Source organism: Rhinoderma darwinii, chromosome 1 (assembly GCF_050947455.1).
Source record: "Rhinoderma darwinii isolate aRhiDar2 chromosome 1, aRhiDar2.hap1, whole genome shotgun sequence".
In the NCBI taxonomy this organism is placed as follows: Eukaryota; Metazoa; Chordata; class Amphibia; order Anura; family Rhinodermatidae; genus Rhinoderma; species Rhinoderma darwinii.
In genome coordinates this window covers 151,047,577-151,065,229 of record NC_134687.1, presented here as the reverse complement: position 1 = coordinate 151,065,229, position 17,653 = coordinate 151,047,577, and the positions used below count along the sequence as shown (strand labels likewise).

The following is a 17,653-nucleotide window of genomic DNA, read 5'->3' as shown; positions in this document are numbered from 1 at the left end:
CGGACATGCCTCCGATGAGTCGTCTTATCTTGGGAGAAAATCAAAATATCATTGAGATAAACAACAACATAGATACAGAGGAGATCTCGGAAGATATCATTAACAAATTCCTGAAACACTGCAGGAGCGTTACACAGTCCGAAGGGCATCACTAGGTATTCGTAGTGCCTGTCACGGGTGTTAAATGCCGTCTTCCATTTGTCACCCCGGCGAATCCGGATTAGGTTTTAAGCCCCCCGCAGGTCTAGCTTTGAAAAAATTTGGGCTCCTCGTATGCGATCAAACAGCTCAAATATAAGTGGCAACAGGTATTTGTTCTTGACCGTGATCTGGTTGAGACCACGGTAGTCAATGCAGGGTCGAAGGGATCAGTCGTTCTTTTTAACGAAGAACCCAGCCCCGGCCGAGGAGGAAGTCTTTTGTATTAAACCCCTCTCCAAATTATCCTTGATATAGGCCGACATGGATAGAGACTCTGGCAAGGAGAGAGCATATACTCGGCCACGGGGGAGAGAGGCATTAGGAACCAGTTCAATGGGGCAGTCATAAGTCCGATGTGGAGGCAGCTTCTCAGCTGTCCTTTTGCTGAAAACATCTGCAAACTGAGCAAACTGGGGGGGGGGCAGTCCCACCAATGACTGAGGTAGAGGAGGCTGGACAGGATCGATCTGCAACAGACAACGACCAAGGCACTTGGAGCCCAATTGGAGAACCTCTCAGGAATTCCAGTCCAGGACTGGGGCATGTAGTCAAAGCCAGGGCCGGCCCAGCAGAACAGGATTGATGGCCTTGGGCAAAACAAGGAAAGAAATTAGTTCAGAATGAAGGACTCCAACCTGGAGCTTCAACGGCTTGGTCTTAGAAACGATGGGATCAGGCAGAAGAGGTCCATTCACTGAGCCAACAGATGTCTCCAGGGGAACTATGGGCAACTGAAGATAATCCACTAGCTCCTTTTGGATGAAGTTTGCAGCAGACCCAGAGTCAAGATAGGCAGAAACCCGATGCGTCCTGTCGCTGGATACTAGGGTCACAGGAATAGTCAGCTTGGAACAGAATGCTTTATTAGGTACTGTTCCACCTAGGGTTGTCTCTCCAACCACTCCTAGGCAATGGGGTCTCTCTGGCCACTGGGGACACAAACGCGCAATATGGCCTCCGAGGCCGCAATACAGACAAAGTCCAGCAGAGCGTCTGCGTAATTTCTCCTGGATAGACAATTTAACATGGTTCATCTGCATTGGATCCTCTGGTGGGACGACTGAGGATAGTAAGGATTGCTGGAAAGTAGAATCCAGCCTAGGAAGTTCTCTCTCCTGGAGAACCTCTTGGGAACGCTCCCGGATCCTCATGTCAACCCGGGTGGCAAGTAGGATAAGATCGTCCAGGGTAGATGGCAGATCGCGAGCGGCCAGCTTGTCCTTAATCCCTGAAGACAGTCCCTGCCAGAATGTGGCCAACAAAGCCTCGTTGTTCCAGGTTAACTCAGCAGCCAGGATACGGAACTGAATGGCATACTCGCCCACGGAGAGGTCTCCCTGGTGTAGGGTCAGCAGGGATGCAGCAGCTGAAGAAACTCTCCCAGGTCCCTCAAAGATCGAGCGGAAGGTCCGAAAGAAGCACTGCAATTAACGGGTCTTTAGTCCCTGATGTTCCCACAGAGGATTAGCCCAAGCCAGGGCTTTGCCAGTTAGGAGAGAGATGATGAAGGCGATCCTGACGTCATCCGAAGAGAAGGACCTGGCATGTAGTCTGAAGTGGATCTGGCACTGATTCAAAAATCCTGTGCAGGTCCTCGGGTCTCCGTCATAGCGTGGAGGTAGCAGCAAGAAGCACAGGGGATCGGTACTGGTACAGACAGGAAGTGTAGCAGGAGGAACAGCAAGAATTGGTGCGGTGACGACTGTGGTTGGAGCAAGCAGCCGATGGGCTATGGCGTTCACCGACAGGAGGAGTTGGTCTTGCCGTGACTGGAGGTCTTGCATCTCGGCCAGCATGGGTTTTGTCGTCAAGGTCTCAGGTTGACCAGTGGGGTCCATGGCCTGAGCGTACTGTCACAGTTTGTGGGTATGTGGACCCACTAGGCTGCACCGCCGTAGCAGGGAGGCAGCTGGCCAAATAACAGGAAACCCCAGAAATACAAAGTCCCGCACAAGGGTACCTGGATAGTCCAAACAGTGGCCGTAGCTCTGGCACGGATGGATGTGGGTGCAGCAGGTAACGCCAGACGTGGCGGATCACAGCAGGTGACGCAGGTTGCGCCAAACGTGGCAAATCCCTCAGGTCGTGGCAGATGACACAGGACGTGACGGATGACACAGATGCCGCAGGTTGCGCCAGACGTGGTGAATCCCTCTGGACGTGGCAGATGACACAGGACATGGCGGATGACACAGGTGCAGTAGACTCGACTCCAACTAGTAGGCACAGGAACAAGAACACAGCACGGGATACAGGAACGGGTAACAACTGGAACGGGAAACACTATTTGCAAGACAGACTTGGGGCAAGGATCAGATGGGCTGGGGCCTTCTTATAGTCCTGGAAATCGTGTGTGTTGATGATGAGGATTTCCTACATGTGCATGCGCTGGCCCTTTAAGAGCGGGCACGAGTGTGCGCCCACCCTACGGGACACAGTGGACCGGAGCAGAAGTGAGCGCTGGCGTCTCCTGGGAAGGAGATGGGGACCAGCACTCACAGATCCATGGCTGCGGGCGTCAGGAGGTGAGTGGACCCAACGGCCCGCGGCGATGGACGCTACAGGGACCTCGGGTGGAGAAACAGATGAGGACAAGAGAGGTTGCTGGAAGTTGGGAGTCAACCTAGGAAGCCTTCTTTCTTGACGAACCTCTTGGGATCTTTCTCTGAGCCTCATGTCCACCCGGGTGGAAAGTAAAATTAGGTCGTCCAAGGTAGGTGGTAGATCACGAGCAGCTAGTTAGTCTTTGATCTCGGATGACAGGCCATACCAGAAAGAAGCTACTAACACCTCGTTGTTCCAGGACAGCTGTCCTGCCAGGGTCAGGAACTGGATGGTGTACTCGCCCATGGAGGTGTCCTCCTGGCGAAGGTTCAGTATAGAAGTAGCTGCTGACGAAACTCATCCAGGCTACTCGAACACATTACGGAATAACCGCACAAACCCCTGGAAGTCTCGGGTCTAGGGGTCCCTGTCGTTCCCAGATTGGGTTCGCCCACGCCAGGGCCTTGCCGGCAAGTAGAGAAATAACGAAGGCAATCCTGGCGCCGTCTGAAGGAAATGCTCTGGCGTGCAGGGTGAAGTGGATATGACACTGGTTGAGAAATAGTGGTAGTGGCAGCGAGAACCGAGGGTCAGAGCCGGAGCTGCCAGGAGGTGTAGCAGGAGGATCAGTCGGAGAAGCTGGAACAGGAGCAGAGAAGGAAGCAGCTAGCGCCCCTAGCTGTAGTGACATGGAGTCTACTACCACAAGAGGTTGATCCTGTCGTGTTCGCAGGTCCTGCAGGTCCGCCTGCATGGCTTGGGAGGATTACAGGCCCTTGAATTGACAAGCGGTGTCCATGGCCTGAGTGTAATGTCACGGCACGGGGTGTGGAACGACTGGGCCATACCGCGTAGCAGGATAGCAGCTGGCCAAACAGGTATAATGCAATGTCTATAGTTCAGAAAGGGTACCTGAGGCAATATAGACAGTAGCGGTGGATTCGGGCTAAGATGAAGCTCCGACAGCAGACAGACACCCGGCAGGGTGCGACACAATAGATGCAGCGGAGGGCACAACACAACTCCAACTCTTGAAGGCACAGAGGCACGGGATACAGGGTACAGGCAGCAGGAATGGGTAACACTGGGAACTGGAAAACACTAGGAGACCATGTGCAAGGACAAACTTAAGGAAACACAATAACGCTCAGGCAAGGATCGAGAGGGCAGAGCCCCTTTTATAGTCCAGAAGCATTCTGGGCTAATTGCAGTATTCTGCAACTGTGCGCGTACTTGCCCTTTAAGGCCGTGCACGCGCGGGCGCCCTGCGGGAAACAGTGTCCGGACCAGGAAGTGAGTGCCGGCGTCTCGCAGGAGGGAGATGCCGCCAGGCACTCGCTCGTCCATGGCTGCGGCCGTTAGAGTGTGAGTCAGGACGACGGTCCGCGGCCATAGACGTTACAGTTACTAGTTCACATTTCCCTTATGTCTACTATATGTTGGCATCATTTTTTGAACATTCTTTTATTTTTCTAGGACGTTACTAGGCTTAGAACATAAGCAACAATTTCTCATATTGTGAAGAAAATTTCAAAAGCCTCTTCTTTTTTTCAGGGAACAGTTCAGTTCTGAAGTCACTTTGAGCACCTTCTATATTAGAAACCCCCATAAAACACCCCATTTTAAAAACTAGACCCCTCAAAGTATTCAAAACAGCATTTAGAAAGTTTCTTAAACCTTTAGGCGTTTAACAGGAATTTAAACCAAAGTAGAGGTAAAATTTACAAATTTCTTTTTTTTTTTGTCAGAAAATCCTTTTTATTACATTTTTTTCTGTAAAACAGAAGGTCTTACCAGAGAAACGCAACTCAATATTTATTGCCCAGATTCTGCAGTTTTTAGAAATATCCCACGTGTGGCCCTAGTGTGGTAGTGGACTGAAGCACAGGCCTCAGAATCAAAGGAGCACCAAGTGGAGTTTGAGGCCTCCATTTTATTAGCTACCATGTCCGGTTTGAAGAGGTCTTGTGCAAAAACAGTGGAAATCCCCCAAAAGTGACCCTATTTGGCAAACTACACCCCTCAAAGTATTTATTGATGGGTATAGTGAGCATTTGGACCCCACAGGTTTGTTTTTTTGCTGCATTTTGTGGAATTAGGCTGTGCAATTGAAAAACACATTTTTCCGATAAAAGGTACAAATTTTAAATTTTTACAGGGAATGAAGGAGAAAAAGCACCCGAACATGGATGGTGGTTTAACCCCTAAGAAGCCGCGATCGCTATTGAACGGGGTTAATCAGCGGGGACCACCGCGATCGGTCTCCGCTGAAGGAGCTGCGGCAACTGCTGTACGAGACAGCAGTTGTCACAGCTCCTGTTTGTGCCGGGAGGACGGCCGAAATGGCCGTTCCTCCCGTGACGTACTATTCCGTCATGGAGCGCGAACGATGCGCTCATCATGACGGAATAGTACGTCAAGAAGCCAGATGTTACTTTAAAGTCTATATTGAGTTATTGAAAAATGCTACCTTCAGAGAATTTGGGTTTTCACGTTTTTGTAGAGTTTTTGGGGTCAGTGGCGTTTATTTTTTTTCAAAACGCAACATGCTCTAGGATTGGCATTTTCTCTGGTGTTTTTCCCATAGGCTTCTCTATAGGATTACAATAACGGCAGAAGAAACGCATGTACAAAGTGACATTAAATAAAAGAATGACACCAAAAACGCCATGAAAAAGGCATTTTATATTTTATTCGTTTTTTTTATGCAGTTTAAAAGGCAAGTCAAAAACCCTGTGTGAGGGAGGCCTAAGGGTATGTCCACATGAGGCCTATACATTGCGGAAATTCCAACACCTTTTTTAAGAAAGAAAAATCTACATCCTGCTGAAAAACCCCACTGGAAAAACGTGCGGAAATTGACCTGTTGTGGAATTCAGACCGCAGCATGTCAATTTATGTTGCGTAAATGCTGTGGAGTTGCTGTGTATTTTCCCCATAGACTTTTTTGGGAACCTTAAAATCCGCAGTAAAATCCACGAGCAATGATTTGACGCAGATTTTACTACATTTTCATTGCATAACTGAATTTCCGCAGCTGCACATTTTTATAAAGTTTAAAAAAAATCTGCAGGAAAATCCGCAGTGAATTCTGCAACAGAAAAAGCAACCTCGCAACGCAATTTGGTGCAGATTTTTATTGCTCCAAGCACACAGTCGTGTTACGGGTCTATGCAGAAGACATATATGGCCAAAGACTGGATTGAATCTCCTCATATGAAGTTACGTAAACCTTAGGCTGGATTCACACGAGCACATTACGTCCGTAATGGACGGAACGTATTTCGGCCGCAAATCCCGGACCGAACACACTGCAGGGAGCCGGGCTCCTAGCATCATAGTTATGTACGGTGCTAGGAGTCCCTGCCTCGCTGCGGGACAACTGTCCCGTACTGTAATCATGTTTTCAGTACAGGATAGAAGCTCCACGGAGAGGCAGGGACTCCTAGCATCGTACATAACTATGATCCTAGGAGCCCGGCTCCCTGCAGTGTGTTCGGTCCGGGACTTGCGGCCGAAATACGTTCCGTCCATTACGGACCGAACATGCTCGTGTGAATCCAGCCTTACCCAAAACATTGCATTCTTGGTTCTCCTGCACAGAGATATAATATCTTCATGTGCAGGAGCCCTCAGCCTCTTAGCAGGTCCACCTGAAAACAACAGGATTCGCTAACAACAATCTAATGTCTGTCTTTACAAAGGAAGTACTTCTGCAGCTAATAAACAACCATCATATTAACTGCTTAATGACCAGGGTATTAGGGTGATTTTTGTGTGACGAACTAGGCATTATATCTGTACCATTTTCATACAAGTTTCATACAAGTATTTTTCACGTTAGGCTATTTTCACACAGAGTTTTGTGCAGGCGGAATTTCTGCCTCAAAATTCCGTTTGGAAGTTTGAGACAGATTTTCCTCTCCCTGCACGCCGATTTTCGCTGTATTTTTCGCAGCGAAATACGCTTTCTCTGTCTTTCATTGATGTCAATGGGAGGTCAGAGGCGTAAACGCCCGAAGATAGGGCATGTCCCTTCTTACTCGCCTCCGCCTCCCTTTGAAATCAATGGGAGGCATTTTCGGGCCTTTTTTGCAGAGTTTTGCGGCGCGGTTTCCGCGTCAAAAAACTTGTCACAAAACTCTGTGTGAACATAGCCTTAAAGTAGAATGTAGAAATGTGTTCCGCAGGATATTATCACATATAACGTGAGGTTTTGATATCCAGGGCTAGACTAGAGATATGAATACGGTTTACTGCATGTGTTTCTTTTTTTATTAGTATTTTTTGCTATATTTTTAAATATATGTTAACCTTAAAAAAGCCATAAAATGCCTTTGGGGGACATCATAATTTTTTTATTCAATATTTTAACTTTTTTGCAGAGCTACAATGAAAAATAGGTGAACACTGAATAATGTACTCTACCTTTATGGTTTATAATGAAAAACTTGGGGTTAAGATACAGTATTCTTATAAATACTAATTGTCCCCTTCCAGGCATGAACTGACCATCACTGTATATCCGAGCTGACTAATGTAAGGTGATAGTCGGAAGTGAAGTTGCAGACTAATGACATTTGCTTGTAACCTTTACTAAATAAAGAACAAATGGAACATCTTGTTGAACCCTTAGAACAGAATGTTGGCAGTGTGCCTGCTTCCGCTGGCAAGTAGTATGAGTTGTTCCATGCTGCAAGTTTCTCACTACTCAGCTTGCCTCGCAGAGGTGGGGAATGGATTTAAAAGGCCGAGTTCCCTACATATTTTTAGTACGAACTTTGGGATTGAATATATTTCTGCAGACTCTAACCTCTTCTTATAAAAAGGGTTATTTGCATATAGTTGACCCAGTACCATTGTATATGATTAGACAAGTTAGTGTTGGACAACAGAGTTAGGGCGGATTTACACGAACGTGTTATACGTCCGTGCAACGCGCGTGTTTTTCACGCGCGTCGCACGGACCTATGCTAGTCTATGGGGCAGTGCAGACAGTCAGTGATTTTTGCGCAGCGTGAGTCCGCTGCGTAAAACTCACGACAGGTCCTATATTTCTGCGTTTTTCGCGCATCACTCACCCATTGAAGTCAATAGGTGCGTGAAAATCACGCGCACCACACGGAAGCCCTTCCGTGGGACGCACGTGATTCGCGCAACAGCAGTCAAAAGTATGTTTGCAAACAGAAAAGCACCACGTGCTTTTCTGTTTACAAACATCCAAACAGTGTCATAATTATGGCGGCTGCACGAAAAGCACGCAGCCGCACATCCTATGTGATGACACACGGAGCTGTTAAGTGCCTTTTGCGCACGCAAAACGCTGCATTTTTTGCGTGCGCAAAACGCACACGCTCGTGTAAATCCACCCTTAGGCCCCATGCCCACTTCAGTGTTTTTCTTCAGGGTGCTAGCCATTTTTCTGACGGCTAGCACCCTGACCCATTCATTTCAATGGGGCCATGCACACTTCAGTTTTTTTGACGGTCCCGTTGCTCCGTTCCGATCCAAAGCAGAGCATGTCCTACTTTGGTCCGAGATTCCGTGACCGTGAGGCCCATGCAAGTCAATGGGGCCGTCAAAAAAACTGAAGGCAGACGGAAGGCATCCGTGTGACGGAGCCGGTGCCTAGCAACAGCCGGGCGGCAGAAATACATTACAGATATATTACACTAATCGGCAGCCACTTGTCTCTATCAATCACTGATAGAGAAAAGAGGCTGCTGATTAAAAATAAAATAAAAAGCAGTTCATACATACCCGGTCGTTGTCTTGGTGACGAGCCCCTCTTCTTCCTCCAGTCCGACGTTCCTGTATGACGCGGCAGCCTGTGATTGGCTGCAGAGGCCGCTGCAGCCCGTGATTTTCTGCAGAGGCGGTCACGTGGGATGAAGCGTCATCCCTGGAGGCCGACCTTCTGACATCATCCTGACGTGCGTGACCGCCACTACAGCCTGTGATTGGCTGCAGCGGTGACATGGATGAAACGTCATCCCTGGAGGCCGGACAGGAGGAATGTAAATATGAACTTATTGGTTTTGGTTTTTTTATATCATTAAAATTTTATTTTCCGAGCGCCGAGCATGGTACTGTCAAGGGTGCTGAAAGAGTTACTACCGATCAGTGCAGCCCATTAACTCTTTCAGCACCCTGGACAGTACCATGCTTGGCGCTCGGAAACGGAAACACGGAGTGCACACGGGAGTGGACACGGCTGCTAAAACGGGCACACGGATCCGTCAAAAACGGCCGTGAAAACGTTGTCGGAAGTGTGCACGAGGCCTTAAGGTATGTTCACGCGCAGTGTTTTCAGACGTAATTCGGGCGTTTTACGCCTCGAATTACGCCTGAAAAAAACGGCTCCATTATGCCTACAAACATCTGGCCATTGCTTTCAATGGGATTTACGGTGTTCTGTTCCCACGAGGTGTTATTTTACGCTTTGCTGTCAAAATACGGCGCGTAAAAAGACGCCCGCGAAAAAGAAGTGCATGTCACTTCTTGGGACGTTTTTGGAGCCGTTTTTCATTGATTCCATTGAAAAACAGCTCCAATAACGTCTGTAAAATACGCCGCGAAAAGCGCGAGTTGCTACAAAAACGTCTGAAAATCAGGAGCTGTTTTCGCCTGAAAACAGCTCCATATTTTCAGACGTTTTTGGTCACTGCGTGTGAACATACCCTTAAAGGCCTTTTTCAGATGAGCTTATTCGAAACGTCAGTATTACGGATCTTTAATACGGAAGTATTACAGATGATTTTGCATCAGTATATCATCAGTATTAAGGCCCTTTTACACCCGCCGACACTCGGCCGGTGCAGCAAGCGCCGATCAACGAGACATCGTTGATCGGCGCTCATTCGCTCCTGTCACATGGAGCTATGGATGGGGATGAGCGGTCGTTACTCCGATCGCTAATCCCCATACATTATTATCATGTTGGCAGCGCGTCTCCCTGTTTACACAGGGAGATGTGCTGCCCACAACAATAATATTTCACTTTTTTAAAACTATACGACCAGCAGATGATTGAGCGTTTGCTCGTTCATCTCCTGATCGTTGCCCTTTTTACACAGGGCAATTAACGGCAACGAGAGTTCTTTGAACGCTCGTTTGCACGATAATCGCCCAGTGTAGAACCCCCTTTACAGATCCATATTACTGACGTGATGTTTCCTAGGGAGATAAGTGAATGACATAAGACTTCCCCTTAGAAATACAGATGCAATACAGATGATATACAGATCAAATACGGATTCATCTGTATTTTAATCACTCTTTAATCACTCACACATTTTCTAAAATAGTAGCATATTTTATATTGTTATGTGAGTAGCCTCATTGATTAACATTAGCTCCGTATTATGGTCCAGGAAAAAATGGATGGAATACAGATGTAAAATACGCTCGTCTAATGGAGGCCAAATTCTGAACTCAAGTAGCTCTGTCAGTCACATAGGGCAATTGTAGTGTATGGGAATTCATGAACTCACATTCTCTCAGTGGTGTTAAAAACCACACAGTTATAGGGCCGGTTTCACACACAGCTTTTTGAATGTTCAAAAGCGATGCTACCAAATGACAATTTAAAGTCTATAGTGAAATATGAGAGCCTACGCTACATAGCACTTTGTTTTTTGCTATTTGCGTAGCATTTTTGGGGTCAGTGGTGTTTTTATCAAAACACAGCATGCTCTAGCTATTGCATTTTTCTGGTGTTTTTGCCACAGAATTCCAGAAAAACACATGTACAAAATGACATTAAATTAAAGACGCCACCAAAAAGGCATGTAAAAAAAACACCATAACAAACACTTTAAATTCGTTAAAAAGGGAGGGCATTCTGGTTTATTTTTTATTTTATTGGTTAGCAAGAGGCTTGAAAATCTGTATGGCATAATGAACACATGTACTGTAGTACTTCAGTGATATTGTAAAAACATATAGCAAAAGAATACATTCCTTTCTCCAGATGCACATACTGTAGCATTTCAAATCTCCATATAGGGACCTTAACTTGTTAAATGAACATCTTTGTATTGTTTTATGTCTTACTCCACTTAGAGCTTATGTTCTTCATCACACACAAAGGTCATTTAAGCTAGCATTAAAATATAGTTTTTTGCCAGAAACCGCACCATTTTTGTGCATGGGCTGTGCCTGGAGGCTTTATTGGGGACAAGCTGAAATACCAAACGAAGCACATGGACAAGAGTGGCGCTGTTTATGGCAAAATAAAGTAGGCAACTATATGCTTATCTGGTTGCATAAAGGTAAAGTACACATTCATTATTACGGAACATGTACTTCAACATATTTTTGGTGTTTTTGTTGTTCTGAAAAGGTTTCCAGATGTAAAACTGATATTTACACTAAACTTTTACTGTACCTCGGCCGTTGCCATTATTATGAATAAGTAGATAAGAGTAGCCGTACATTAGCTAAATCTCTACGTGAACAATGAGCCTGTAACTTCGTTCCTTCGATCTCCTGAAATACAGAGTACCACACTCAAGACCCTCGTGCCATAGAGGATACATTTGGATGTTTCTTTGCTAACTTATATAGCCTCCCTCCAGCTAGTCGCTCTGATACATCTTCCCCACACCTGGCCCGCCTTCAGCATTATGTACGAGATTCCGCTCTCCCATCCTTACACCGTGAAGCAGTGGAGTCTATTGATTCCCCAATCTCGTTCAAGGAGATCGGTGAAGCACTTAAGGACATGCAACTTAGCAAAGCCCCTGGCCCGGATGGTTTTACAGTCTCTTATTACAAGACGTATTTCCCTCAGCTTTCTGGTCCCTTGACCCAAGTGCTAAATCTCATCTCATCCGGTGCTAAGCTCCCCCATGATATGCATGCCCATTTCTCAGTGATTCATAAGGAAGGCAAAGACACATCTCAATGCTCTAGCTATAGGCCCATATCCCTCTTAAATGTTGATTTAAAATTATTTGCAAAGGCTCTGGCCCCTCCACACTTCTCTGGCCTTATTCATCCGGATCAGGTAGGCTTTGTACCCTCTAAGGAAGCATGCAATAACACTACCAAAGTGCTCAAAGCGGTCCACGGAGCTCAGTCCTCCCGTGTTCGAATGTGCCTACTATCCACTGAGGCAAAGAAGGCCTTTGACTGGGTGTTTTGGCCCCTAATCACAGCAGTCCTCCAACATATAGGCCTAGGCTCCAACATGTTATCCTGGATCACTTCCTTTTACTCACTCCCATCGGTGGCGGTCTGGGTCAACGACACACTCTCCTCCCCCTTCAATATTTTGAATGGAACAAGACAGGGCTGCCCCCTCTCACCCCTAATTTTCATGCTTAACCTGGAACCTTTACTGTGTAACATCCGTGCTAACCCAGATGTAAGTGGCCTTCGAATCGGTAGGACTGAGCTCAAGGTGGCAGCATATGCGGATGACCTTTTGTTTATGGTCATTCAACCTTTAATTACATTCCCTACTCTGCTATCGGTATTGAAAATATTTGGTGAGGTGTCAAATTTTAAAATTAATTTACCAAAATTGGAGGCCCTTAACATCTCCCTTTCTGTAGACCAGCAAGCTGCCTTAGCCTCCTCCTTCCAATTTCACTGGGCCGACTCGGCTTTGAAATACCTAGGTGTTTGGATTCGTCGTGAACTTTCTTCCACTTTCAAACGTAACCATATGACCCTCTTGTCTCGCATTAGAGAAGATCTGCATAGATGGTCTAAGGACCTTTACACATGGTTCGGTAGGTGTGCCATTTATAAGATGAATGTCCTTCACAGGTTTTTGTATATCCTGCAGATCCTACCCATACACGTTCCGGTCTCTTATTTTAATCTAGTTTCTAAAGACCTAATTAAATTTATCTGGGCTGGCAAACCTGCCCGCATTGCCCGTCATACACTTTCTTACCCTAAACTCAGTGGTGGGTTGGGTCTGCCGGACATTCGTAAATATTACGAGGCTTCACGTTTTCAGAGAGTAATTGACTGGTGTCGACACGGCCCTATAAATGCTGGGTTGCTTTGAAACAGGCCCTTTCCTCAACTCCACTAGACTCCCTTCCATGGCTGACTCTTCCCCAGTCCCATCAGCTTTTGTCACACCCAACTTTAGGGGCCACCATTTGAGTCACCATATTTTTTCTCATGCCCAGATTTCCCTGTCTCCGCTATTTCCCATCCTTGGCAATCCAGCCTTCCATCCAGGCCACTCGGATCCTCTCTTCTGTTCCTGGCACTCTAGAGGATCCTCCCGAGCATGCCACTTCCGCTCTAGAGAATGCTGGATGACCAACTCGGACCTTACTACCGTCCCAGATCACCCTACTTTAGACCCTTGGAGGTGCATGTAATTATCTCACTTCCTTGCCTCTCTTGCGCCTGAAGTTTACTCCTGAACCAAAACCCCATTCGAGACTCTTTGCTCCTCTTTGGGTCTGTGTCGACACTCTCTATCGTCTTGCTATTCACTCCTGGCCTCTCCTCCAGGAGATTATGACCCCCCATTTTTGGCTAAATGGGAAGCTGACTTGCAGACCTCCTTTTCCCCACAACAGAAAAGACACACACACTTCTCCTTACCCGCAAGTCCTGCATCTCTGGCAGATACCAGGAGGCTGGGTACAAGCTCCTGTCCCGCTGGTATTATGTACCAGAGAGGCTTCACTCGATTTAGCCCACGTCCTCCCCTATGTGCTGGTCTTGTGGTTCAGCAGTAGGAACTCTCTTACATATATTTTGATCTTGCTCAGTCCCTCAAGAATTCTGGTTGGGCGTCCATAGACTCTCTTGCCAGGTTACCGGTATATCCTTAGACAGATCCCCGTCTCTTTTTCTCTTACATATCAAATGTCTACCACAGGGTTATTACACTCGATCTATACTTCACCATCTGGTCAATGCTGGCCGAGCCGGTGTTCCTGTCCTATTAAAAAAACAAAACGCTGCCCCGACCATTGTGCAGTGGTTACATAGAGTGGACGTTATCATGGGGATGGAGGAGCTCCATCGTTGCGGAATACTGAAAAAACCTTCTTCACAGTCTGGTCCCCTTGGATACAGTTTCAGACCTCAGATACGTCCGCAGTCCCTGCTGACATCTGATGGTTTTCTGTAATTCTAAATGGTCTTCGGGGGAAAGAGTATATTTTCCCTTCTTACCCCCTCCGTAACCCCCCTTTTTTTGTTTCTCCCTCACCTTTCCAAATATCTTGTTTGTCCTAGCCTGGATCAGAATAATGATGTCTTTTTTTCACTGTATACATGTACCATGTCCTGTCTCTGATGTATTTAGTTCTCAATAAAGGTGCTCCTATCATGAATATGGCTATTTGATTATTCCCTTTGTTTTGTACCTTCTGTTGGATTATTGTCTCCGACCACTGTTGGGTCGGTCTGACACAGTTCTCTGTATTTTGAATATTTGTATTTTGCTAACATTCCAAAAAAAAACAGAATTTATAAAAAAAATTGAATGGTGAGAAATTAAAAACTGCAGAATTGTTCAACATAAAATAAATGTTTTTCATATATAATCAAAAAAACGCTTTAATGCAAATAATGCTAGACCCCTTTATTAACAATAAAAAACAGAATACTGTGATAGAAATGTTGCAATTCTAGTGATTACATACAGTATCCGTTTGTGAAGTAAATGACTGTTAACAATAAAATAAGATCTGTCTGTTGGTAATTACAGTCAGAAAGTGAAGCTGGTATGTTTTTGTACAGCTTTCAGCCAGGATGATTTTACAATGAGGTAGGGCTTGGCAATTATGACCTAAATCAAAATCACGATTAATTGAACATGTAACCTCGATTACGATTATTGAACGATTGCTTAGGCCACACCCCTTTTGCATACCATGCCCCCTATTTGCATGCTACGCCATTGAATTAATATTTATCCCCTGAGCATGCTGTATACTACTGTATCTAATATACCCCCTGACACTGCCCCCACACAGTATAATTCCCCATAACTGCCCTCCACACAGTATAATTCCCCATAACTGCCCTCCACACAGTATAATGCCCCCATAGCTGCCCCCACACAGTATAATGCCCCCTACAGCTGCCCTCCACACAGTATAATGCCCCCTATAGCTGCCCTCCACACAATATAATGCCCCCCATAACTGCCCTCCCCACAGTATAATGCCCCCATAGTTGCCTCTACATAGTATAATGCCCCATAACTGACTTCCACACAGTATAACAGCTGCACCCCACACAGTATAAAGTCCCCCATAGCTGCCCCCACACTGTTTAATGCCCCTACAGCTGCCCCGAATAGTGGCTGATAAAAATAATAGTATACATACTCACCTAACCCTGTTCCAATGAAGAGTGGAGGAGATCCCTCTGCTCCTATGGTTTGTGCGACTCGGCGCTGACAGGCACGACGAAGTTACTGCCTCGCCTCCGGCGATACATAGTGAATAGTACAGCAAGGACCTTAGGGTCCCCTGCCGAACCATTGGATTCAACTGTATCTGCATCCTGAAGATGCAGATTGTTATGTCAATGCAAGTGGAGCGATACCTTAAGGCTGCTGGAGCCTGCTGGGAAAGGGCATGCACGTAAACCCGCAACCTCTAATCTGTTACCACTCTGGTCGACCGAATCTAAGGCTACTCAAAGGTGTTTGCCAGAGCTGACCGCAACTTTGCTGCTTAGAACCCAGGTTGTCTTAACAGAGTGTAGTTTTGGAAAGGAGGTACAGTGCAGGAAAACCTGAGTTGGAAACCAGATAGCCAGTAGGTTAACTGAAAGTCCAGAATCGGAGTAGAGGTAATCCGACAAGCCATGTTCAAAACCAGTTGGGAGTGGATAATCAGAATCGGTAGGCAGAGGATTAACGAGAGACAAGCAGAGGTCAGTATACACGAGGTCCAGAAATCAGAAATGCAGGAGCAGTCAGGAGCTTGATCAGGAACCAGGAAACTGGAAGATTCACAAGCAAAGGCAGATGGGAAGAGACCGGTATAAATACAAGCCCACAGCAGATTGGCAGAAAGACAGAGGAGAGAGGCTGAAAGCAAAAGAAGAACCGCCCTGAAGCTAGACAGGTTGTCATAGCGACCTTAAGGGAACAAGTGTTTTTCTAACACAGATACAGTTTAAACTGGGAAAAAAATTGATAAATCCGAAATTCCCAAGATGACGTAGATTAATTGCGCTGAATTTAGATTTCGATTATTTTTCGATTAATTGACCAGCCCTACTCTGAGGCCTTTATTAACGGGAATGCATCATCAGAATTACATATTATTTAAATCAGTTTTTTATTATAAAACAGTTTTTAAATTTTTTTTATGCTTTCACATGAGCGTTTGGCCGACGGCTATTGAATGTGTATAACTAATTTTAGTCAGCTTTGCTGTGTAGGACATGGTCAGCAGAGAGAGGGGTATTCAATGACTGCTCTGTAACAATGGCTCTGTATGTTTCTCTCCTGTCACTCTCTGGTCTCTTGTGGAGACTGTAATAATATATGACATTTCTCTGTCAATTAACTGTGATTCATTGCAGCTTCCATAAAGTATACACACCCTGCTGTACTATCTATACAAATAATACAGAAAGGAAGTGTGTGTCTATAATATGGCCACTCCCAGGGAGGTTTTTAAAGATAAAAAAATAATATTAATTAAGCTAAAAATACAATACATGAGACATTCCCTTTAAGTGTACAATATTTTTCTCTGCAGACCCCACTACATTTAGCGGTAATAAGTGGAAACCTCCCTACTGTCCAGCTGTTATGTGAACAGGTAAGTAAAGTCCTATTTTCACACTTTGCATCTATATGCAAACTACAAAGTTGACATATATATATATATATATATATATATATATTATATTTTTTATATATATATATATATATATATATATATATATATATATATATATATATATAAAATATTTGAATACCCATGTATAATGTGTTTCCTTATCCTATAAACACATGAAAGAGTACAGGATGTCATGGTGGTTGGAGCACAAAATATGTTCATTGTGGTTGTCTATGTATGTTCCCATATTTTTTCAATCTTTTTAGTTATATCAGATCTTTCCATTTGTAATATCAGACAAATTTGTTTTAACCACTAGGACGGAGTTGAGCTGGAAAGTGAAGATAACAATAGGAACACCCCATTACGCCTGGCGAAGGGACGGAAATCAAAACAAATTGTTTCCTTTCTACAAAGTTCTATTATGCAGTCAAAAAATCTACATGCAAAGTTTAACTGGAGGTGATTGATGTTTTTTTACGCACTTGTTCTTGTCCTGCTGTTACTGCGGCATGTGACAGGGCACATGCAAACGTGGCTGACTGGTTGCGGATTTCTGCTGTGGACAGTACCTGTATTTTATTGATTTTTCTAGATTGTTGCAACCGTTGTGGGAAAAAAATCTGTGCGTAAAATAGCTTGCGGATTGGAATTTACATTCCGCAGCATGCTCATTCTGTTGCAGAGCTGTGGATTTCACTCTTTGCAATGCATAGGCTGAAATCTTCGGTAAATTATTTGCTAAATTCGAAAAAAAATATGCATGTAACATATGCAGATTTTGACTCACATCCGTTGCGAATTTGCTGCAAAATCCGCTGGCGGAAATTATCCGCCACTTCTGAACGTGCCCATTCGGCTTACCTTATACTATTTTGCATGCAATTCGATTAATTCTGACAACATGTAGATGCCTGGAAGTTTAAATGCACAAAACAATTAACAGTAAAATGATAAAAGTATTGTTCATTATTAATTGAAATTGGTTATATAGAAAAAGTATCGTTTGACAAATCGTTATATGACAATGGTCATCCTTCAACTTTTCCTGTTAGACTACATTACTAGTAGGTTTGAATTCACTTTCAAAATCAGTCCTACTATATACAATAGCT

The 17,653-nt window shown here is 45.1% G+C and overlaps 1 protein-coding gene across 1 annotated transcript in view; it reads left to right on the top strand.

The window, feature by feature from the left end:
• Positions 1-17,653, top strand: part of LOC142737634 (uncharacterized) — a 134,187-nt gene that overhangs the window by 90,510 nt on the left and 26,024 nt on the right. The window contains exons 4-5 of the mRNA XM_075849710.1: positions 16,455-16,517; positions 16,858-17,000. Of these exons, the coding sequence (XP_075705825.1) occupies positions 16,455-16,517; positions 16,858-17,000 (206 nt within the window). The remainder of the gene's footprint in view (positions 1-16,454; positions 16,518-16,857; positions 17,001-17,653) is intronic.